We start from the raw sequence: 25894 nt of genomic DNA, 5'->3' as shown, positions 1-25894 counted from the left end.
ATTACAGGGAACATCCTTGACATTTCTCAGAATCTCCGGCACCAACTTGGCTTCCTTAACCGCTTCACCACCAAAGAGCTCTAAGACCTTGTGACCAGGACTAATGTTTCCCTAGTTTACCTCCCCATAGGCAATGGGAACGTCCCGAAAATGTCAGTGATTTAGCTACAAACGGAAACATGAAAAGAGAGAATAAAAAAAAAAAATAATAATAATAATAATTATAATAATGAATAACAAAAAAAAAAATAATAATTATAATTATAATAATGAACAAAAAAATAATAATAATAATAATAATAATAAATAACAAAAAAATATAAATAATAATGAATAACAAAAAAAAAATAATAATAATAATAATAATAATTATTATTATTATTATTAATTATTATTAGTCCAACAGTTTAAGACATTGTTCCCCAACCTACGGTCCTCCAGCTGTTGCAAAACTACAACCCCCATCATTCTTCAAAAGCCAAAAGGTAACAGCTTCTCATTGCCAATTAGATCTACTCCAGAAGAAAGAAAACCGTCTCACCGGTGCCACCTATAGGTAGGAAGGTAGTTTACTTCCTTCTGCAGGACAGCTCATTTGCATACTCTGTCCATAGGGATGCACAGATATATTGGTGGTTAAAGGGGTACTCCCATGGAAAACTATATATTTTTTTTTAATCAACTGGTGCCAGAAAGTTTAACAGATTTGCAAATTCCTTCTATTAAAAAGATCTTAATCCTTCCAGTACTTTTCAGGAGCTATATACTACAGATGAAATGCTTTACTTTTTAGATTTCTCTGATGTCATGACCACAGTGCTCTCTGCTGACCTCTGCTGTCTTCTTCTGCTCTGGACAGTTCCTAAGAGCACTGTGGTCATGACATCAGAGAAATCTAAAAAGTAAAGAATTTCCTCTGTAGTATACAGCCCCTAAAAAGTACTGGAAGGATTAAGATTTTTTTTATAGAAGTAATTTACAAATCTGTTTAACTTTCTGGCACCAGTTTTAAGTTTTCCATGGGAGTACCCCTTTAAAATGCATTTGTCTGAAAAGGTTTGCGTTTTTCGGCATTTAAAATAAAAAAAATAAAAAAAGCCTGCACTGGCCAATGACGCCCTCATGCAGCACAAGGGCCTCCTTAGAATTGGGCGTTGCTATGGGGCATAGTGTACTGTGGACAGGCGGCAGGGCATTTTAGCATGGTTGGAGCTTCAGCACCGATCCTGCTCTTACATAACGTCAGAATGTTATGAGTCAGTGGTGGCGCAGCGCCGAGCGACGCTCCTTACGTGCTGTGACTGACGTCTAGTTTGAGCCGGGGTGCGACGGAGCAGAGGAGTCAAGTTCAAGGGAGCAGCAGTGAGAAGCAGAGTGGCAGAGGCATGAGGTGCATTGTGCATGGATGGGGGAACACCAACACCATGACAGAGAGAATATTTGTATCAGGGCTAGCCTATAATATATGGTGGTGGCACAGATTATAAGATAGCACTCAATGGCACAATATATATGGAGGCCCTCCATGGTACAGTATATACATTATACGGACCTGCTGCATGCCGCCATTAACCCATTATATGTGCAGGACTTGCTCTGTCTGGTCACCCAACTTCCATCATATACTGAGTGCACAGTATATACAGTATATGGTGGGGCACAGGATCCAATAATATATGGTGGGGCACAGGATATTATATATAATGGCACATGATCCAATAATATATGGGGGGCACAGGATATTATATATAATGGCACAGGATCCAATAATAAATGGTGGGGCACAGGATATTATATATAATGGCACAGGATCCAATAATATATGGTGGGGCACAGGATATTATATATAATGGCACAGGATCCAATAATATATGGGGGGCACAGGATATTATATATAATGGCACAGGATCCAATAATATATGGGGGGCACAGGATATTATATATAATGGCACAGGATCCAATAATATATGGGGGGCACAGGATATTATATATAATGGCACAGGATCCAATAATATATGGGGGGCACAGGATATTTTATATAGTGGCACAGGATCCAATAATATATGGGGGGCACAGGATCCAATAATATATGGGGGGCACAGGATATTATATATAGTGGCACAGGATCCAATAATATATGGGGGGGCACAGGATATAATATATAGTGGAACAGGATCCAATAATATATGGGGGGCACAGGATATAATATATAATGGCACAGGATCCAAAAATATATGGTGGGGCACAGGATATTATATATAATGGAACATGATCAAATAATATATGGGGGGCACAGGATATTATATATAATGGCACAGGATCCAATAATAAATGGTGGGGCACAGGATATTATATATAATGGCACAGGATCCAATAATATATGGTGGGGCACAGGATATTATATATAATGGCACAGGATCCAATAATATATGGGGGGCACAGGATATTATATATAATGGCACAGGATCCAATAATATATGGGGGGCACAGGATATTATATATAATGGCACAGGATCCAATAATATATGGGGGGCACAGGATATTATATATAATGGCACAGGATCCAATAATATATGGGGGGCACAGGATATTATATATAATGGCACAGGATCCAATAATATATGGGGGGCACAGGATATTTTATATAGTGGCACAGGATCCAATAATATATGGGGGGCACAGGATCCAATAATATATGGGGGGCACAGGATATTATATATAGTGGAACAGGATCCAATAATATATGGTGGGGCACAGGATATTATATATAGTGGCACAGGATCCAATAATATATGGGGGGGCACAGGATATAATATATAGTGGAACAGGATCCAATAATATATGGGGGGCACAGGATATAATATATAATGGCACAGGATCCAATAATATATGGTGGGGCACAGGATATTATATATAGTGGCACAGGATCTAATAATATATGGGGGGCACAGGATATAATATATATAAGGGACAGGATCCAATAATATATGGCGGGGCACAGGATATTATATATAATGGCACAGGATCCAATAATATATGGCGGGGCACAGGATATTATATATAATGGCACAGGATCCAATAATATATGGCGGGGCACAGGATCTAATATATGGCGGGGCACAGGATCTAATATATGGCGGGGCACAGGATCTAATATATGGCGGGGCACAGGATCTAATATATGGCGGGGCACAGGATCTAATATATGGCGGGGCACAGGATCTAATATATGGCGGGCACAGGATCTAATATATGGCGGCACTTATAACACACTATTACTAGGTCTGTACGATTTGGGGAAAATGTGCAATTACGATTATGGAAGTAAATTATGCAATATAATAAACATATGGTGAAATCCCTCCCGTCATGTCCTATCACCTTATTTCACTTCACCAACATAAAATGGGGGGATTGGAGTACTCCAGTGCAGTAAAACTTATCCGCAATCCAAAGCAAAGGGGGCACATTTTAGATTGCAGGGAGTTTGACCGCTGGGACCCCCGTGTTCTCCTGCACAGCAACCCGGTGGTCCCCAGGAAGGGGGCATGCTGACCCTGCAGGAAGTGGCAGTTGTCACGCCCCCGCCTTGTAGTTAGTTCTATGGGGTGTCAGCCGCCACTTTGTGCAGGGATCGGCACACTCCCTTCTTGGGTACTCCCTGCAATCTAAAACTTATTCCCTATCCTTTGCATTGGAGTACTACATTAAAATGTCCTCTTCTGACCCCGTAGAAGGTTATGTCCAGAAAGCGGGGCACACAGTGCAACCGTCCTACCAACAAAAAGTATTTGAGACTCTTACTATTTCTGAAGACAGTCAAGACGTAGGCCCACAACCCTAAGTACACCTTATATTAGTGTTTTTCCAACCAGGGTGCCTCCAGCTGTTGCAAAACTACAACTCCCAGCATGCCCGGACAGCCAACGGCTGTCCGGGCATGCTGGGAGTTGTAGTTTTGCAATAGCTGGAGGCACCCTGGTTGGAAAAACACTGTCTTCTATAGAGGAAAAACAGCTGGCAAATAAGACGCAACCCCTAGACCCCCTAATAAAGCTAAGACAACCCTGAAGACCAGGAGGGGGGGATCCTGTACCGTAGCGCTCGCACGCCTCTCGGTCCAGAGCGGGGGTCGCAGAGCTGAGCTGAGATGTAGTCAGTTTCCAGCGCCGAAAGATGCTCGCAGTGGAGGAAAGCATCGGCTACAGAGATGGAGCATCCGCTGCTAGGGGGGGTGCAATGCTCTGCAGAGCACAGGAGGTAGAAGAGGAGGGGGCAGGAAGAGACGCAACAGCCCACCGCTGACCCTGTTAGGAGGGGACGGGCCAGCTATTTATAACTGCTAAAGGGGATTAACCTGGGATAAAAGCTCATTACAAGCGACCTGCTGGTGCCGCCATTAACCCATTATACACGCAGGACTTTGTTTCCTGTCTGGCCACCCGGTAATTGTCCTAAATGTCCATCAGGTGCCAATGAAGGTGCTTTTTTTATTTTATTTTTTATTTTTTTTATTTTTAAATTATTATTATTATTTTTTAACAATTTACACTCCAACACGTTACCTGAAAGTCCTACCTGCCGCTGCCATGACGTTTCAGACGTGACTTACGACGACACATCGACCGACTCCATTAAATCCCCGCTCAGTAATTCTGACACTAATAACCTGGATACAAACCAGAGTCGTCCCCAAACTGAGAGAAAGCAACGTGACTGCAGAGGTAATGGACACCCCAGGGGGGCGGGGGGGGGGGGCTGCCACCTACACAATCTAACCCGTATCCCAGCTACAAGGTGTCCGAGCCCAGACCGGACAGACCACATCACCCTGCCGCCTGTTATTTGGGCTCCTCTGACCACAATGTGGCAGGGACATGGCAGCAATCATCTGCAGCAGGAAAGCTTCAGACATGCTGCCACTTAAAGGGGTACTACTATTTTTTTATTTTTTTTTTTAATCAACTGGTGTCAGAAAGTTAAACAGATTTGTAAATTACTTCTATTCAAAAATCTTAATCCTTCCAGTACTTATCAGCTACTGTATGCTCCACAGGAAGTTCTTTTCTTTTTGGATTTCTTTTCTGTCTGACCACAGTCCTCTCTGCGGACACCGCTGTACATTTTGGGAACAGTCCAGAGCAGGAGCGAATCCCCATAGCAAAGACATGCTGCTCTGGTGAGTTCCTAAAATGGTCAGAGGTGTCAGCAGAGAGCACTGTGGTCAGACAGAAAAGAAATTCAAAAAGAAAAGAGCTTCCTCTGTAGCATACAGCAGCTAATAAGTATTGGAAGGATTAAGATTTTTTTTATAGAAGTAATTTACCAATCTGTTTAACTTTCTGGCACCAGTTGATTAAAAAATAAAAAAATGAAAAAAAACATTTTCCACCGGAGTACCACTTTAATAAGTGGCCAAAATGGGAGAAAGAAAAAACAAACAAAAAAGAAACCAATCAGAGCCCGGCTTTTATTTCCTGAACTACCCGGTTTATCTGTCAGATAGCTTTGATAAGTGGTGTAGTCTCACCCCCGGTCAGACACTTATCCCTTATCCACAGGATAGAGAATACGTTTTATTGACAGGATAAACCCTTTAAAGGGGTATTCCGGTAAAACCTCATCCTCTTATTCTCATGATCCGTCTTAGGGGGACCCAAAGTTAGGACCTTCACCCAATCATAAAGTGACGGCATATCCTAGCAGAGTGTTTCCCAACCAGGGTGCCCCCAGCTGTTGCAAGACTACAGCCTTTGGCTGTCTGGGCATGCTGGGAGCTGTAGTTTTGCAACAGCTTGAGGCACCCTGGGTGGGGAAACCCTGTCCTAGCGATATTCTATACCTTGATAAAGATGGGAATACCCATTCAAACACAAACCCAATGGGGAGGAATTCCTACTAAATTAAAATAAATAATAATTTGTCTACAGATCTGTGTCAGAACTAGAGATGAGCGAACTTACAGTAAATTCGATTCGTCACGAACTTCTCGGCTCGGCAGTTGATGACTTTTCCTGCATAAATGAGTTCAGCTTTCAGGTGCTTCCGTGGGCTGGAAAAGGTGGATACAGTCCTAGGAAAGAGTCTCCTAGGACTGTATCCACCTTTTCCAGCCCACCGGAGCACCTGAAAGCTGAACTCATTTATGCAGGAAAAGTCATCAACTGCCGAGCCGAGAAGTTCGTGACGAATCGAATTTACTGTAAGTTCGCTCATCTCTAGACAGAACTAAAGAAAGAAAATCCACTGATCTGGAAATCCAGCATCTGCTTGCATGCCGGAGTAGAGCTTTACTGTACAGACATGGAAGGATGAAGGAAAACACTGTCACAAAGAACAACTCTAGGAATATTGGAGAATTATTTAGGTCACATAGAACAATGTCTGATCATCCCAGCAGTATTAACGCGCAATTGTCGTGACCTCCGGGTGTATAACCTGCACAGCCTTTGTGCAGATGGTGTGTACAGCAGTGTTTTTACCTTATTTTTGCCGGTTTTCATCACCTTCAAAAAATGCCTTTGATCACAGTCGGATAGGCGCGGCGAGAGGTACACTATGCCCTGTCACCGCCACGCTCACCCCCGGGAGTTGCAAAACTACAACTCCCAGCATGCCCGGACAGCCATCGGCTGTCCGGGCATGCTGGGAGTTGTAGTTTTGCAACATCTGGAGGTCCGCAGGTTGAAGACCACTGAGAAGGGATTGACAGGCGGTGATGATGAAGGGGGTGATGATGACGGGGTGTTAACGACGGGGTCTGGATGATGACATGGGGGGGATAATGTATTTCCCACCCTAGGCTTATAGTCGAGTCAATAATTTTTTCTGGGTTTTTGGGGTGAAATTAGGGGCCTCGGCTTATATTCGGGTCGGCTTATACGGTATATATATTTTATATATATATTTTTTTTTTTTGTCTCGGAGCATATGTTATTGAAAAATTAAAAAGGTATCATGATAGTAGTTAGTGATGGCTATTATAGGGCGAGGAGGAAAAAATGAGCGTGTAAAAGCAAAAATTTGCCCGGACAAGTGGATCGTCATGAGGGACAAGTAGATTTAGCTCAGTTTTAGTCCTGTGGATAAGTATTTTTTTTTTAAATTAAATTTCCACTCCCTGCACACTATGAAATTTCCGCGGCGGATGTGCCGTCGCAGAACTTTCAGACCCCAGACTGCGCCAAAGAAATTAACACGTTTATTGTTTTGGCGGAATCCGCACAGGAACGTATTGATGTCTATTGAGATGGCGCATTTCCGAACAGTCCTAGCGCCCGACTTGTATGGTTGGCGCCCAGATTATCTCCAGGCAGAGATTCAGTAGCGTGAATGATCCTTTTACACTAGTGCAGTAGAAATAGTATTATTCCTAGTAGTGATATCGGCAGTAACAGTAGTAGTAACAGCAGCTGTAATATTAGGATACTATAGTAGTGGTAATACTAGTAAAGTAATAATAGTATTTCAACTAATAGCAGAGCAGTAGGAAAGTAGTATACACCAATAATTGGCTATTGGTCATAAAACAGGTGGCGTACCCCAAAACCTGGTATACTAATACATTATAAAAGAGTAAACATGTAAACTAGTTATGATTATATATATATATATATATATATATATATATATATATATACACACACACACATATATACACACATATATATATATATATATATATATATATATATATATATATATACACACACACACACACATATATACACACACACACACATATATACACATATACATATACACATATACGTGTACACATATACGTGTACACATATACGTGTACACATATACGTGTACGTGTACATATACATATACATATATATACACATATATATACACATATACATATACACATACATATACACATATACATATATATATATATATATATATATATATATATATATATATATATATATATATATATCTCTCTCTCTCTACTGGTGCCAGAAAGTTAAAAAAGATTTGTAAATGACTTCTATTAAAAAATCTTTACCCTTCCAGTACTTTTTAGCAGCTGTATGCTACAGAGGAAATTATTTTCTTTTTTAATTTCTTTTTTGTCTTGTCCACAGTGCTCTCTGCTGACACCTGATGCCCGTATCAGGAACTGTCCAGAGCACCATAGGTTTGCTATGGGGATTTTCTCCTACTCTGGGCAGTTCCCGATACGGGCATCAGATGTCAGCAGAGAGCACTGCGGTCAGACAGAAAAGAAATTCAAAGAGAAAAGCATTTCCTCTGTAGCATATAGCTGCTTATAAGTACTGGAAGGGTAAAGATTTTTTTAATAGAAGTAATTTACAAATCTGTTTAACGTTCTGGCACCAGTTGATCTTAAAAAAAAAAAAAAACAAATACAAAGAAAAAAAAAACGTTTTCCACTGGAGTACCCCTTTAATGGGATTAAAAATAGAATAAATTATTTAGTCTGCCAAAAAAAATAAATGAATAAATAAAAATGACATTATCCTTCGTCTCGCTTATCCTCTGAACCTTTCTCACCCTTTCCACACCTAATAGTAACTTTTATTCTCAGTTTGTCACTGTTTTCACATTGCTTTGTACTTTTGCTCCTATAAACACCACTTATTATTTGCGCAATTCTCTTACTTCGCTCATTATTTTCCTAATTATATACAAAATCCTCCCAAATAAAATACGGCCTCATACTGCAAGGTCAGTGAAAAAAAATAAAGAAAGAAAAGTTATAGCTGCTGAAATGAAGAGAGGCAAATGTCAAGCGCTCGGCAGCCCCAGAGAGAACAAATGAAGCGTTTGGCGTGATTGTGCACCGCACATCATTAAAGGAGAAGTGTCATGGGGAAGGACTTCTCCCCTATCCAATGGGTAAGGGATGAGTTTTAGACAGTTTGTCTGGTGGGATATCCCAGTGATCAGCTTGTTATCCCTTATACTGTGGACAGCTTCTTCAGATAAGAAAACTCACAGAAGTCTTAAATAGGCCTAGTGAGAGGTTAACTGAGATGAGCTACCAAGCTACCATTTAAAGGGGTACTCCGACCCGAAGAAATCTTCTCCCCTATCCAAAGGATAGGGGATAAGATGCCTGATCGCGGGGGTCCCGCTGCTGAGGAACCCCGTGATCTTCCACGCCGCACCCCGTTAGAATCAGTCCCCGGAGCATGTTCCCTCCGGGTCTGATTACTGGCGATCACGGGGACGGAGCATAGTGACGTCACGGCTCCGCCCCCATGTGACGTCACACTCTACCCCCTCAATGCAAGCCTATGGGAGGGGGCGTGACAGCTGTCACGCCCCTCCAATAGACTTGCATTGAGGGGGTGGAGCCGTGACGTCACTATGCTCCGTCCTCGTGGTCGAGATGGACTCAGCCTGAGGACCTCCAGCGGTTCCGGAAGCCGCTAAAGGTGGGTGCTGCATGGTAGATACCGGGGGTCCCCAGCAGCAGGAGCCCGGCGATCTGACATCTTATCCCCTATACAAAGCATATGGGATAAGATGTCTGTTCACGGGGGGTCCCGCCGCTGGGGACCTCCGCAATCTCTCATGCAGCACCCACCTGTGCGAGCTTCACGCAGCGCTGGAGGCTCCGAGTCTGAAGCCTCACGACCATGGAGTCAGAGTATCGCGACGTCACCCCCCACCCCCTCAAATCAAGTCTATGGGAGAGGACATGATGGCCGAAATGCAGGGGCGGAGTGGCGACGTCACGATACGCCGGCGCCGTGAGGCTTCAGACAGGATCACCCAGCGCTGCGTGCAGCTGAGACAGGTGGGTGCTGCACGAGAGATTGTGTGTGTCCCCAGCGATCAGACATCTTATCGATAAGATGTCTTAGGGCCGGAGTACCCCTTTAAGCTGCAGCTCTGAGCATGATATAGATCTGACAGATTCCCTTTAAGAGTATGTTCACACTGAGGAACTGACTTGCAGAATTCTGCACCAGTATTCCGCTCCAATTTCTCCTTGAATGAAAGTTCCATCGATGTTAATGGTCTTTCCGCAGCTCTGTTCACAGTGAGGAGTTTCTGAGTACGAAATTCCGATGCGGAACCATATTCTGCCAGAGGATTAAACATGTTTCTTCTTCTGGTGGAATCCGCAGGTAAAAATCCCACTGAAACTGAACCTTTATTTTTCCTGATGAAATGAGTTTGGAGCGACATAAACCCTGAATTTGACCCCCAAAATGGCTGAACTTCCTCCACAGCATTTCCTTATCCCCTAATGATTTCCTCTTTAAATTCTGCACCAAGCAAAACAGGGCAGATTTACTGAATTTCTTGACCAAAATGATTCCTTGTCAATTCCTTAGTGTGAACGTACCCTAAAGGTAAGTACACACGAGCGGATTTGCAGCGTATTTTCCGCTGCAGATCCGCCACTGAAGGACCCTCTGTATTCTGCCTTTACATGTTCCTGCTCGGAGCGGCAATACGCGGCTACGAGCAGACACAGTGCGATGTGCGAGTCGTCAAGCGCATGCGCAGTGTACTCGCACATGGCGGCAGCTCTCGGCCTAGCTCATTGAGCAGGGGGAGCGGCCGCCATGCATGCGAGTACACCGCGCATGCGTGGCGACTCGCACATCGCTTCAGTGTGTCTGCACTTAGCGGCGTATTGCCGCTCCAAGCAGGCACATGTAAAGGCAGTATACAGAGGGTCTTTCAGTGGCGGATCCGCAGTGAAATACGCTGCGAAAATCCGCTCGTGTGAACGTACCCTTAGTCTGACTTTACTGTTCTCCTTTGTTACCTATGAACAATGAGCGATTCTAATATAGCCCAAATACACCCTTTAGTTTAGGTGGGATCCTATAATGCTTAGGTCTTCTAACTGTGGACCCCCAGCTATTGCAAGTAGAGATGAGCGAACTGATGATTTTTCCTGCATAAATTAGTTCAGCTTTCAGGTGCTCTGTGGGCTGGAAAAGGTGGATACAGTCCTAGGAGACTCTTTCCTAGGACTGAATCCACCTTTTCAAGCCCACCGGAGCACCGTAAAGCTGAACTAATTTATGCAGGAAAAGTCATCAACTGCCGAGCCGAGAAGATCGTGACGAATCGAATTTACTGTAAGTTCGCTCATCTCTAACTGCAAGACTACAACTCCCAGCATGCTTGAAAAGCCCATGTAGTTTTGCAACAGCTGGATGCCCACAGTTTGGAGTCCAATGCCATAGTACAGTGGTCTCCAATAGAGATGAGTGAACTTACAGTAAATTCGATTCGTCACGAACTTCTCAGCTCGGCGGTTGCTGACTTTTCCTGCATAAATTAGTTCAGCTTTCAGGTGCTCCGATGGGCTGGAAAAGGTGGATACAGTCCTAGGAGACTCTTTCCTAGGACTGTATCCACCTTTCCCAGCCCACCGGAAAGCGGAACTAATTTATGCAGGAAAAGTCAGCAACCGCCGAGCTGAGAAGTTCGTGACGAATCGAATTTACTGTAAGTTCGCTCATCTCTAGTCTCCAACCTGCGGACCTCCAGATGTTGCAAAACTACAACTCCCAGCATGCCCGGACAGCCAACGGCTGTCCGGGCATGCTGGGAGTTGTAGTTTTGCAACATCTGGGGGTCCGCAGGTTGAAGACCACTGCCATAGTGCATGACCGAAAAATATAGTCATGGAGGGCTTGGTCTACTGCCAGATGTTAAACACAACGGGGAGGGATTTATCTAACCTGTGTAGAGGTAGAGTGAAGCAGTTGCCCATAACAACCAATCAGATTGCTTCTTTCATTTTTAAAAAGGCGAACGAAAGAAGTGATCTGATTGGTTGTTAAGGACAACTGCACCACTCTTTCTTCACATAGGTTTAGATAAATCTCCCTCATAGAGCGATCTTTGGACGCAACACTTAAGAGGTACAGTCTAAAACAAGCAGCAACCAATCAGATTGTTTCTTTCATTTTTTTTAAAAACCTATGAAAGAAGCGATCTGATTGGTTGCTATAGACAACTGCTCCACTTTTTCTCATGTACTCACCACTCTCGATCTCGCCGCCTTTCTTGGCCGTAGCGGCGTTGCCCATGGTGGGGGGCGGGCAGGACCTCTAGGATCAGGACAGGCGCCCCCCACCTATATTTCTAGAACCTAAGAAAATGATAAAAGAAAAAGGGTAAGCAGTGTACAAAACAAGGTTCGCATCATTGCTCAAAACTTGCTTCCTTACAGATCCCAACGAATGGTGACGTGAGCGCCCCCTGCATGTACCATGTGCAATTTGTAGATTTAACAAACTGTGAAAAAGGCGGCCATAGCACCAACATTTCAAACCTAGCCAGTGCAGTCTAGTGTAGGCGCCCCCCTCAGTCAGCGCGCAGTCTAGTGTAGGTGCCCCCCCCCCCCCTCAGTCAGCGCGCAGTCTAGTGTAGGTGCCCCCCCCTCAGTCAGCGCGCAGTCTAGTGTAGGTGCCCCCCCCTCTCAGTCAGCGCGCAGTCTAGTGTAGGTGCCCCCCCCCCCCTCAGTCAGCGCGCAGTCTAGTGTAGGCGCCCCCCCCCCCCCTCAGTCAGCGCGCAGTCTAGTGTAGGCGCCCCCCCCCCTCAGTCAGCGCGCAGTCTAGTGTAGGTGCCCCCCCCCCCTCAGTCAGCGCGCAGTCTAGTGTAGGTGCCCCCCCCTCAGTCAGCGCGCAGTCTAGTGTAGGTGCCCCCCCCTCAGTCAGCGCGCAGTCTAGTGTAGGTGCCCCCCCCCCTCAGTCAGCGCGCAGTCTAGTGTAGGTGCCCCCCCCCTCAGTCAGCGTGCAGTCTAGTGTAGGCGCCCCCCCCCCTCAGTCAGCGCGCAGTCTAGTGTAGGCGCCCCCCCCCCCCTCAGTCAGCACGCAGTCTAGTGTAGGTGCCCCCCCCCCCCTCAGTCAGCGCGCAGTCTAGTGTAGGTGCCCCCCCCCCTCAGTCAGCGCGCAGTCTAGTGTAGGCGCCCCCCCAGTCAGCGCGCAGTCTAGTGTAGGCGCCCCCCCCTCAGTCAGCGCGCAGTCTAGTGTAGGCGCCCCCCCCTCAGTCAGCGCGCAGTCTAGTGTAGGTGCACCCCCCCCCCCCCTCAGTCAGCTCGCAGTCTAGTGCAAGTGCCTCCTCAGTCAGTGCGCAGTCTAGTGTAGGTGCCCCCCCCCTCAGTCAGCGCGCAGTCTAGTGTAGGTGCCCCCCCCCCCCCCTCAGTCAGCGCGCAGTCTAGTGTAGGCGCCCCCCCCCCTCAGTCAGCACGCAGTCTAGTGTAGGCGCCCTCCCCTCAGTCAGCGCGCAGTCTAGTGTAGGTGCCCCCCCCCCTCAGTCAGCGCGCAGTCTAGTGTAGGTGCCCCCCCCCCTCAGTCAGCGCGCAGTCTAGTGTAGGTGCACCCCCCCCCCTCAGTCAGCTCGCAGTCTAGTGCAAGTGCCTCCTCAGTCAGTGCGCAGTCTAGTGTAAGCTTGTACTTGCGCTCTCCCTATTCATACTTGACATTTGGAAATTCTGGAGAGGCTATCATTTCATCAGAAGTATCTCCCCTGCCGCGCACACACTCCCCTGCCGCGCACACACTCCCCTGCCGCGCACACACTCCCCTGCCGCGCACACACTCCCCTGCCGCGCACACACTCCCCTGCCGCGCACACACTCCCCTGCCAGGTTTTTTGTATTTTTTAGATGTGCGCCTCTTATGCCACGTTATATATGTTATGAATGTACTTGTATTACCCGTCTGTGATGGATCGGCCTCTTTTGTATTTTCATGCCCCTAGAGGTTCTGTATTCTTCTGCACTAGGAATTACTGTCGTCTCGATCCTTTGCCGGCTTCCTGTGTAGGTGAAGACAACGTGTCGCAGGTCAGGGGGGGCTTTGCCGCTTTCCCTCTTCCCTGACCAGCCAGTGTGCGGCCCGTCTCTGCTGCTGTCATGTGATCTCAGCGCAGTCTTAAAATAGGGTGGACGCATTCAACACAGGCCCATGGAGACGTAGAGATTGGACGCACGCGTCATCAGGGGGCCGGCTTTCAAGGGAAGACTAGAAGCACCTGAACAGTGAGCCGCACAGGAAGCAGGGAAAGGCTCGAGACGACAGTAATTCCTAGTGCAGAACCTCTGGGGGCACGAAAATACAAAAACAGACACAATCTACCACAGACCGATAATACAAGAAGATTCACAACATACATAACTCAGCATCAGGAGCACACAGCTTAAAAAAAAAACTGGAACACCCATAAAAAGCGCTTACATATCCATCAGAAGAACCTTTACAAACGCAGTTCTGTAGCTCAGATGTAAACCGCGCCATTATTCAATGGATCTAACTAGAGATGAGCGAACTTACAGTAAATTCGATTCGTCACAAACTTCTCGGCTCGGCAGTTGATGACTTATCCTACATAAATGAGTTCAGCTTTCAGGTGCTCTGGTGGGCTGGAAAAGGTGGATACAGTCCTAGGAAAGAGTCTCCTAGGACTGTATCCACCTTTTCCAGCCCACCGGAGCACCGGAAAGCTGAACTAATTTATGCAGAAAAAGTCATCAACTGCCGAGCCGAGAAGTTCGTGACGAATCGAATTTACTGTAAGTTCGCTCATCTCTAGATCTAACTATTACTGACCACAACTGGGATCATTAATAATAAGCCTATTTACACACCATATACTACAACTCTTAGGATGGTCCAAAACCCAAAAAGGACGGACAGAAGCAACAAAAGGTCATCCGACAGTGGTTACCTTGCCCCTGACATTAGTTCGGCCTCAGGACCCACAAATAGATGTTTCCGTAGAAGAGTCTGGGGCATCTCTGGGTTGTGGTATGAGGCCGGGTATAGTCACATCTCTTTATCAGTCTTCTCCAGACCTCATCATCCCAAGAAATGAAATGTCATATCATGTCCAGCCACATATATACACACCCTACTGCAGTGTTTCCCAACCAGGGTGCATCCAGCTGTTGCAAAACTACAACTCCCAGCATGCCCGGACAGCCTTCGGCTGTCCGGGCATGCTGGGAGTTGTAGTTTTGCAACAGCTGAAGTCAGCCTGGTTTGGAAACACTGCCCTACTGCCTCTAAAACCAGAGCCAAACTCCTCATCAACCTTAAGGATGCGTTCCCACAGGGCGTATACGCAGCGTATTTTACGGCAACAGCGGGAAATACCCTGCGTATCCCTTGCTCACTATACACACAGGGCTTTACGGCGGCAGCCCTATGTGTGTAGTGAGTTTTGGAGGCGGGGCCGCGTGTCACAGACACGCCTGCACATGGCTCCGCCTCCACAACTCACTACACACACAGGGCTGCCGCCGGAAAGCCCTGTGTGTATAGTGAGCAAGGGATACGCAGCGTATTTCCCGCTGCTGCCGTAAAATTTGCGCAGCGTCGAATACGCTGCGTATACGCCCTGTGGGAACGCACCCTAAAAGGGACATTACACTGGTTAGTAGATCAGATCTTAACCCCTTAAGGACGAAGGGTGTATTTGTACGCCCTTGAGTCCTGGAACTTAAGGACCAGGGGTATACCTGAAAGTCCAGGGTCGTACCTGAAAGTCCAAAATTGCATGTTTTTGGTTACTATGTATACTCCCAAAAAAATAAAAAATATAAATAATAATAATAATAATAACATTATAATAATAATAATATTTATAAAATGTAAATAAAAAGTTTCGTCAAAGCAAAAAAGGGTACTGATCAAAACTACAGACCACGGCGCAAAAAATGAGCCCTCGTGTACATGATGCCTCGTATGTGGGGGAAATAAATAAAAGTTATAGGGGTCAGAAGATTCTAGACATACTAATTTTGGATCACAATTTTAGACATTCTAATTTTGGTTAATGTAGTAAGGATTTTTTTAAAGTAGAAAAATAAAACCTACATAAATTGGGTATCCTTGTATCCGTATGAACCTACAGAATAAAGATAAGGTGTCATGTTTACCGAAAATAGCACTGCGTAGAAACGGAAGCCCACAGAATTTACAAAATGGCTTTTTTTTTTATTTTATTTTTTATTTTTTACATTTCACCCCACTAATAAGTTTATTTTGTTTCACCGCAGAATTTGTTATAAAATAAGTCATTACAAAGTACAATTGGTGACGCAAAAAACAAGCCCTCATATGGGTCTGTAGGTGCAAAAAACGTAGGAGGAAAAAAAACAAAAGTGCAAAAACGAAAAACTGCCTCGTGCTTAAAGGGGTTCTCCCTTGTTTATACTGTTTTTTGTTATTATGTTTGTGTGTTATGTGTGTATAAGTATGTGTTTTCTTATGTGTGTTGTGATTATGTATATATGTATTTTCTTACCTTTTGTGAAGATCCTGAAGCTGGCCCCTTTTTCTTCCAGCAGCTTGCTATGTACCTCGGCCTCCGCCATGTTGTGTTCGGTAATTGGGATGTCGGGGGGGGGTGTGTTCTTGCTTCTGTCCTTCCTATCTTCCGACGTCCGAAGTGAATCTTCTCTTCCTGTTTCTTCCGTGGCTCAGCGACGAATCTGCGGCCTCTTCCGGCGCATGCAGTTTGTTTTTTTGACCAATAAAGTTTTTTTTGTCTAATTGAACAGTGTAGCGTACGTTAGGTCTACGCCAATAGTGTAGCTTCGCGCAAGCGCAGACAGTTTGTCAATTAGACAAAAAAAAATTTATTGGTAAAAAAACAAACGGCATGCGCCGGAAGAGGCCGCAGATTCGTCGCTGAGCCACAGAAGAAACAGGAAGAAAAGATTTGCTTCGGACGTCAGAAACACACACCCCCGACATCCCAATTACCGAACACAACATGGCAGAGGCCGAGGTACACAGCAAGCTGCTGGAAGAAAAAGGGGCCAGCTTCCAGATCTTCACAAAAGGTAAGAAAATACATATATACATAATCACAACACACATTAAAAAAAATACATACTTATACACACAACACACAAACATAATAACAAAAAACAGTATAAACAAGGGAGAACCCCTTTAAGGACACAGGACGTAAATGTACGTCCTGGTGAGGTGGTACTTAACGCACCAGGACGTACATTTACGTCCTAAGCATAACCGCGGGCATCGGAGCGATGCCCGTGTCATGCGCGGCTGATCCCGGCTGCTGATCGCAGCCAGGGACCCGCCGGCAATGGCCGACGCCCGCGATCTCGCGGGCGTCCGCCATTAACCCCTCAGGTGCCGGGATCAATACAGATCCCGGCATCTGCGGCGGTTCGCGATTTAAATGAACGATCGGATCGCCCGCAGCGCTGCTGCGGGGATCCGATCATTCATAACGCCGCACGGAGGTCCCCTCTCCTTCCTCCGTGCGGCTCCCGGCGTCTCCTGCTCTGGTCTGAGATCGAGCAGACCAGAGCAGAAGATCGCCGATAACACTGATCTGTTCTATGTCCTATACATAGAACAGATCAGTATTAGCAATCATGGTATTGCTATGAATAGTTCCCTATGGGGACTATTCAAGTGTAAAAAAAAATTAAAAAAAATGTAAAAGTAAAAAAAAAGTGAAAAATCCCCTCCCCCAATAAAAAGTAAAACGTCCGTTTTTTCCTATTTTACCCCCAAAAAGTGTAAAAAACATTTTTTATAGACATATTTGGTATCGCCGCGTGCGTAAATGTCCGAACTATTAAAATAAAATGTTAATGATCCCGTACGGTGAACGGCGTGAACGAAAAAAAATAAAAAAAAAGTCCAAAATTCCTACTTTTTTAATACATTTTATTAAAAAAAAAATTATAAAAAATGTATTAAAAGTTTTTTATATGCAAATGTGGTATCAAAAAAAAAGTACAGATCATGGCGCAAAAAATGAGCCCCCATACCGCCACTTATACGGAAAAATAAAAAAGTTAGAGGTCATCAAAATAAAGGGATTATAAACGTACTAATTTGGTTAAAAAGTTTGTGATTTTTTTTAAGCGCAACAATAATATAAAAGTAAGTAATAATGGGTATCATTTTAATCGTATTGACCCTCAGAATAAAGAACACACGTCATTTTTACCATAAATTGTACGGCGTGAAAAGAAAACCTTCCAAAATTAGCAAAATTGCGTTTTTCGTTTTAATTTCCCCACAAAAATAGTGTTTTTTGGTTGCGCCATACATTTTATGATATAATGAGTGATGTCATTACAAAGGACAACTGGTCGCGCAAAAAACAAGCCCTCATACTAGTCTGTGGATGAAAATATAAAAGAGTTATGATTTTTAGAAGGCGAGGAGGAAAAAATGAAAACGTAAAAATTAAATTGTCTGAGTCCTTAAGGCCAAAATGGGCTGAGTCCTTAAGGGGTTAAAGGGGTACTCCCGTGGAAAACTTTTTTTTTTTTTTTTTTTTAAATCAACTGGTGCCAGAAAGTTAAGCAGATTTGTAAATTACTTCTATTAAAAAAATCTTAATCCTTCCAGTACTTTTTAGGGGCTGTATACTACAGAGGAAATGCTTATCTTTTTAGATTTCTCTGATGTCATGACCACAGTGCTCTCTGCTGTCCATTTTAGGAACTGTCCAGAGCAGGAGGAAATCCCCATAGCAAACATATGCTGCTCTGGTCAGCAGAGAGCACTGTGGTAATGACATCAGAGAAATCTAAAAAGATAAGCATTTCCTCTGTAGTATATAGCCCCTAAAAAGTACTGGAAGGATTAATATTTTTTAATAGAAATAATTTACAAATCTGTTTAACTTTCTGGCACCAGTTGATTAAAAAAAACAACAACAAAGTTTTCCACGGGAGTACCCCTTTAAGGCCAAAATGGGCTTCGTCCTTAAGGTGTTAAAGGGAGCATATGAATTGTTTTATCTATCGGCCAGATACTGGAACATGTATGTTTTTCAGTCAGTTTCTATTTTATGATTGCATTTTTTTTTTTTTTTTTCCAATTTTATACCTTATGTATGGGGGCTGCTGTGTTGCCTGAGGTATCTAGGCAGTACTTAGAGATAGGCTTTACAGCAACATCATGGGCACTGGAAACAAAGGACTGGAGGGGCCCTATTGAAATGTATGGGAGAGTTTTTAAGGCATGTTCTGTGACCTGTGGAGTTGTACACAGGTGATTTTGCAGGGAGGCGGAACACGTTAACACTGACCCATTGTAAATGGCCTGATCCTGTCTTTTGTTCACTGTAATCCTGTGATGAGAAGGGGTGCGTTGTAGCCTTAGTTTTAGGCTTAGTGGTCTGATTAAATATTGCAAGATTTCAGGATTATTTCTTAAGATAAAGAAAATCCTTTAAAAAATAAAAAAAATCCATACTTACCTGTCCTGATCCCCCACAGTACCAACAAATTCCTGGTACCTGTAAGACCTTGTGCCCTTAAAGGAAAACTGTCAGATATTTTCTCCCGAACTATCCACAGTACTAGTGGATAGTGCGGGAGACGCTGATCAAAACGAGCCCTACCTTACCCGGATCCGCCCGGCCGTTCACCCGCAATTGTGGTTTTATTCTATTTGTATATCCTGCTGTAACTGACGTCAGCGCCACTTATAAATATTCACCCCCCCCTCCCTCCAGTTCGGAGCGGCGAAGAGAGGAAGGGGGGGGGATGAATATTCATAAGCGGCACTGATGTCAGTGCCAGTTAACCTGCAGAAGCCCCGCCCGTGCCAGTTACAGCAAGATATACACATAGAATAAAACCACAATTGCGGGTGAAAGGCCGGGCGGATCCGGGTAAGGTAGGGCTCGTTTTAATCAGTGTCTCCCGACCTATCCAATAGTACTGTGGATAGTGCGGGAGAATATATCTGACAGTTTTCCTTTAAGGACTGCCAGCTCAGCCAATCACTAGCCAAGGCAGGTGCAGTCAGCGATTGGCTGATCGAGCACTTTCTGTGGGGGCAACAAGTCACAAGAATGAGGAAGTAGTGGTGAGCAGTGAGGACTGGGATGGCAGCGGTAGGGAAGAGGTACAAGGGAGTGTAACTTTTTTTTACATCACCCCCACTTTTCCTGGAACTGAAATACTCCTTTAAAAAGGACAATTTGGGCAAAACTGATCCACTGTGTTATGCCTGGCGCCTGCGCTGAATAGGCGAGACATAGTAACATAGTTCATAAGGTTGAAAAAAGACCAGAGTCCATCAAGTTCAACCTATATCCCTAATGAGTCCCTACTGAGTGGATCCAGAGGAAGGAAAAAAACCTCATACTAGAGGTAAAAATTCCTTCCCGACTCCAAATATGGCATCAGAATAAACCCCTGGATCAACGTTCTGTCCCTATTAATCTAATATCCATAACCAGCGATGTTATTATTCTCCAAAAATACATTCAGACCCCTTTTGAACTCTTTTACAGAGTTCACATGACATGACATCGTATCCTTGAATGTAAAGGTGCGCAGCCAAGGGTAAGCGCCCCCTCCCCCAGTCTAGTGAAGGCGCCCCCTCAGTCAGCGCGCAGTCTAGTGTAGGCGTTCCCATCTCCAGTCAGCGCGCAGTCTAGTGTAAGCGCCCCCATCTCCAGTCAGCGCGCAGTCTAGTGTGGGCGTTCCCATCTCCAGTCAGCGCGCAGTCTAGTGTAAGCGCCCCCATCTCCAGTCAGCGCGCAGTCTAGTGTAGGCGTTCCCATCTCCAGTCAGCGCGCAGTCTAGTGTAAGCGCCCCCATCTCCAGTCAGCGCGCAGTCTAGTGTAAGCGCCCCCATCTCCAGTCAGCGCGCAGTCTAGTGTAAGCGCCCCCATCTCCAGTCAGCGCGCAGTCTAGTGTAAGCGCCCCCATCTCCAGTCAGCGCGCAGTCTAGTGTAAGCGCCCCCATCTCCAGTCAGCGCGCAGTCTAGTGTAAGCGCCCCCATCTCCAGTCAGCGCGCAGTCTAGTGTAAGCGCCCCCATCTCCAGTCAGCGCGCAGTCTAGTGTAAGTGTTCCCATCTCCAGTCAGCGCGCAGTCTAGTGTAAGCGCCCCCATCTCCAGTCAGCGCGCAGTCTAGTGTAAGCGTTCCCATCTCCAGTCAGCGCGCAGTCTAGTGTAAGCGTTCCCATCTCCAGTCAGCGCGCAGTCTAGTGTAAGCGTTCCCATCTCCAGTCAGCGCGCAGTCTGGTGTGCGCCTCTTATGCCTCGTTATATATGTTATGAATGTACTTGTATTACCCATCTGTGATGGATCGGCCTCTTTTGTATTTTCATGCCCCTAGAGGTTCTGTATTCTTCTGCACTTCCTGTGTAGGTGAAGACAATGTGTCACAGGTCAGGGGGGCTTGGCTGCTTTCCCTCTTCCCTGACAAGCCAGTACCCTGATAAATGGTTCGGCCCATCTCTGCACCAATGTGCCTGTACTGAAGGCGTCCCCCGCTGTCATGTTAGGCACAGCCAGGGTGGACACATTTAACACACACATAATCAGGGGGTTGGCTTATCAGGGAAGCCTACAAGCAGCCAAGACCCCTCAGATCACCTGACCTGTGAGCCGCACAGGAAGCAGGGAAAGGCTCGAGATGACAGTAATTCCTAGTGCAAAAATGAGCAACTGCTAACATAATACTATTTGTCATGGCTTGTTACAGCAGTCACTGTACATACATTACTAGGCTGCAGTCACATCACGATTGGGGCATACAGCAGCCAATCCGGCAGGAGAATGTGAAAACCGGCTAAGGCTGGGTCCACACTACGTTTTGTCCCATACGGGAGCGCATACGGCAGGGGGGAGCTAAAAGCTTGCGCTCCCGTATGTTACCGTATGCGCTCCCGTATGTCACCGTATGCGCTCCCGTATGTCATTCATTTCAATGAGCCAACCGGAGTGAAACGTTCGGTCCGGTCGGCTCATTTTTGCGCCGTATGCGCTTTTACAACCGGACCTAAAACCGTGGTTGACCACAGTTTTAGGTCCGGTTGTAAAAGCGCATACGGCGCAAAAATGAGCCGACCGGACCGAACGTTTCACTCCGGTCGGCTCATTGAAGTGAATGACATACGGGAGCGCATACGGTCACATACGGGAGCGCGAGCTTTTAGCTCCCCCCTGCCGTATGCGCTCCCGTATGGGACAAAACGTAGTGTGGACCCAGCCTAATTCCGTATCCCCGCCATATCCCATTTATTTAAATTAGCCGGACAGAATCAGCTAGTGACTTAGATTGGGTCATTTTTGTACCGTACTGGAAGCGCAGAAGACCACGGTTTTTAGTCCAGTAACAAAACGGCCAAAAAGAATTACCCGAGCGGAGTCACTGACTGATTGTGTCCAGCTAATTTAAATAAATGGAATATGACAGGGACCCGGCAGCTGTTTTGGCCTATAATGCTACGCCAGCAGTTTAAATTCTCCTGTTGGATCCAGCTACCGTATGCCCCGATCCTGATGAGAACACTGCCTAATTCTGTACTGATCCTGAGTTATATCCTGTATTATACTCCAGAACTGCACTCACTATTCTGCTGGTGGGATCACTGTGTACATACATTACATTACTTATCCTGTACTGATCCTGAGTTATATCCTGTATTATACTCCAGAGCTGTACTCACTATTCTGCTGGTGAGGTCACTGTGTACATGCATTACATTACTTATCCTGTACTGATCCTGAGTTATATCCTGTATTATACTACAGAGCTGCACTCACTATTCTGCTGATGAGGTCACTGTGTACTTACATTACATTACTTATCCTGTACTGATCCTGAGTTATATCCTGTATTATACTCCAGAGCTGTACTCACTATTCTGCTGGTGAGGTCACTGTGTATATACATTACATTACTTATCCTGTACTGATCCTGAGTTATATCCTGTATTATACTCCAGAGCTGTACTCTCTATTCTGCTGGTGAGGTCACTGTGTACATACATTACTTATCCTGTACTGATCCTGAGTTATATCCTGTATTATACTCCAGAGCTGTACTCACTATTCTGCTGGTGAGGTCACTGTGTACATACATTACATTACTTATCCTGTTCTGATCCTGAGTTATATCCTGTATTATACTCCAGATCTGCACTCACTATTCTGCTGGTGAGGTCACTGTGTACATACATTACATTACTTATCCTGTTCTGATCCTGAGTTATATCCTGTATTATACTCCAGAGCTGTACTCACTATTCTGCTGGTGGGGTCACTGGATATAGCTCAGGATCAGTACAGGATAAGTCATGTAATGTATGTATACAGTGACCCCACCAGCAGAATAGTGAGTACAACTCTGGAGTATAATACAGGATATAACTCAGGATCAGTACAGGATAAGTAATGTAATGTATACAGTGACCCCACCAGCAGAATAGTGAGTACAGCTCTGGAGTATAACACAGGATATAACTCAGGATCAGTACAGGTTAAGTAATGTAATGTGTGTACACAGTGACCTCACCAGCAGAATAGTGAGTACAGCTTTGGAGTATAATACAGGATATAACTCAGGATCAGTACAGGATAAGTAATGTAATGTATGTATACAGTGACCCCACCAGCAGAATAGTGAGTACAGCTCTGGAGTATAACACAGGATATAACTCAGGATCAGTACAGGTTAAGTAATGTAATGTGTGTACACAGTGACCTCACCAGCAGAATAGTGAGTGCAGCTCTGGAGTATAATACAGGATAAGTAATGAAATGTGTGTACACAGTGACCTCACCAGCAGAATAGTGAGTACAGCTCTGGAGTATAATACAGGATATAACTCAGGATCAGTACAGGATAAGTAATGTAATGTATGTACACAGTGACCTCACCAGCAGAATAGTGAGTGCAGCTCTGGAGTATAATACAGGGTCACATCTTACAATATGATGTGATCTCTGAGGACAGGGTCAGGTTACGGCAAGAATAATTTTACTGCAAAGGGGTGAGAATTAGGGTAAATATTGGGGCAGCCTCCATGTCACAGCGGTAATACGGTTTCCTCCGGTCAGATGAAGCCTCTGAGGTTTGTGTCGCTGGGATACATCAGGCGGTGTCATTTATGACAATGAGATTACTGTTTGGCGGTGGATGGTGTCTATACATCTCATCACCTGGGATCACCAATGGGGAGGTCTATGTATTCCATCTATGGAAAGGTTTCCCAACCAGGGTGCCTCCAGCTGTTGCAAAACTACAACTCCCAGCATGCCCGGACAGCCAACGGCTGTCCGGGCATGCTGGGAGTTGTAGTTTTGCAACAGCTGGAGGCACCCTGGTTGGGAAAACACTGATGTATGTGATCGGATGGAGAATCCTCGAATCTCCCACAATGAACACACCCGGGGGCGATGGTCTGATCTCCGGGATGGAACAGGCCGGATGGTCCCGCCATTACCCCGGAGCTGTCAGCTTAGGCCTCCCGGCCTCCTGTCATCCCTCCCGGCAGGCACACAGGCCCCGCCGCCCCCTCCTCCTCCTCGAGCTCACAGCCGCCCAGGCCCCGTTAGATCCCCCTCCCGCCTCTATCCCCACCCCAGGCCTTCCCTTCCCCCCATCGTTACCGTAAATAACCGTCCGCACCTAGGGGTCTCCTCCTCGGGCGCTGACACGTCCGGAGCCCGCTCGTAGACTCCCCCGTCACCTCTAGGACCCGCAGGCCGCGGAGCCTCTTTCCTCCTCCTATGCGATACCTCTAGGACCCCCGCTCACCTACTAGCCACGCCTACAATTGGCATCATTCAACATACGTCAGCCAATAGTCGCCACAGTCCCGCCCAGGTGTCGGAGGAAACAACCAATCAGCGAAGATTTCTTTCCCACCTCTTTCCGGCCGACTGTCCCGCCTCCTCCTCCCTTGTCACCCGGGAGACGGAGAACGTGACGTCACGCCGCGTTGAATCCAATGAAAGGGCGTGGGAATGGCAAAGCCCCGCCTCCTGCTAATCGTCTTTGGCTGAGGCCGTTGCTGAGTGACAGCAAAGGGGCGTGGCTACGGGGGATGTGTCATTGATTGGGCTTAGCCGTGATGGACGTCAACGGTCTATTTATAGCAACGATTACTCCCCGCCTTTTAAAGGGGCCGCTCTGTTTAACCCTTGTCACGGCGCTGCCGTCTGTGAGCTGTGGCCTGTGTGAGCCGTGCGCTCAGGAAAGGAAGGAGTTAAAGTGACATTCTAATGTGGACTCCAATAGGAAGCAATTGGCGTTTTAACTCTTCCAGTTCCAGTGTAGATGGTGTATAGCCTGACAGGGAGCTATTGTCTGCCATATCCCCCATAGACTGGCTGCATTGTAGGCCACAACTGTAGTGTGTGCAGTGTATACCAATCTGTGGCTCTACAGCTGTTGGAAAACTACAACTCCCATCATGCCCTGTTAGCCTGAAGTCTTCATATTGTAGTTCACTTTGGTTTTGCAAAACTACAACTCCCATCATGCCCTAATAGCCTGCCGGCTCTCCATCATGGTTTGTAGTAGTGTTTCTCAACCTGTGACTCCTCAGCTGTTGGAAAACTACAACTCCCATCATGTCCTGACAGCTAATAGCAGTGGTCTTCAACCTGCGGACCTCCAGATGTTGCAAAACTACAACTCCCAGCATGCCCGGACAGCCAACGGCTGTCCGGGCATGCTGGGAGTTGTAGTTTTGCAATATCTGGAGGTCCGCAGGTTGGAGACCACTGGCTTATAGCCTTTCTCTCATGGTTTATGGCAGTGTGGACCTCCAGATATTGCAAAACTACAACTCCCATCATGTCCTGACAGCTTATAGCAATGCTGGGAGTTGTAGTTTTGCAACATCTAGAGGTCCGCAGGTTGGAGACCACTGGCTTATAGCCTTGCTCTCATGGTTTATGGCATTGGTCTCCACATTGTGGACCTCCAGATGTTGCAAAACTCCTATTATTTCCAGACAGTCTGTGTCCTTGTTATCTTGGTTTATGGCATGGTTTCCCAACCTGCGACTCCTCAGCTATTGCAAAACTACAGCTCCCATCATGCCCAGACAGCCTGCAACCTTCCTATTGTAGTTCACTTTGTTTTTATATAACTACATCTCCCATCATGCCCTCCATTATGGG

The 25894-nt window shown here is 45.8% G+C and overlaps 1 protein-coding gene across 6 annotated transcripts in view; it reads right to left on the bottom strand.

Annotated features, from left to right (window-relative positions):
- Nucleotides 1-24673, bottom strand: part of PRKACA (protein kinase cAMP-activated catalytic subunit alpha) — a 170027-nt gene extending 145354 nt beyond the window's left edge. For 3 of the 6 annotated variants that reach the window (XM_056570767.1, XM_056570766.1, XM_056570761.1), the window contains exons 1-2: nt 24393-24529; nt 11996-12103 (exon numbers count right to left, since the gene is read on the bottom strand). In XM_056570767.1, coding sequence (XP_056426742.1) covers nt 11996-12041 — 46 coding nt within the window. In that variant the 5' untranslated portion in view covers nt 12042-12103; nt 24393-24529. Of the gene's footprint in view, nt 1-11995; nt 12104-24373 lie in introns of all 6 variants that reach the window. The other 3 variants (XM_056570763.1, XM_056570765.1, XM_056570762.1) reach the window with 3 other exon arrangements.
- Nucleotides 24674-25894: the final 1221 nt, after the last annotated feature.

Source organism: Hyla sarda, chromosome 4 (genome assembly GCF_029499605.1).
Source record: "Hyla sarda isolate aHylSar1 chromosome 4, aHylSar1.hap1, whole genome shotgun sequence".
Lineage (NCBI taxonomy): Eukaryota > Metazoa > Chordata > Amphibia > Anura > Hylidae > Hyla > Hyla sarda.
The sequence above is the reverse complement of the archived record's forward strand: the minus strand, read 5'-3'. Positions and strand labels throughout refer to the sequence as shown.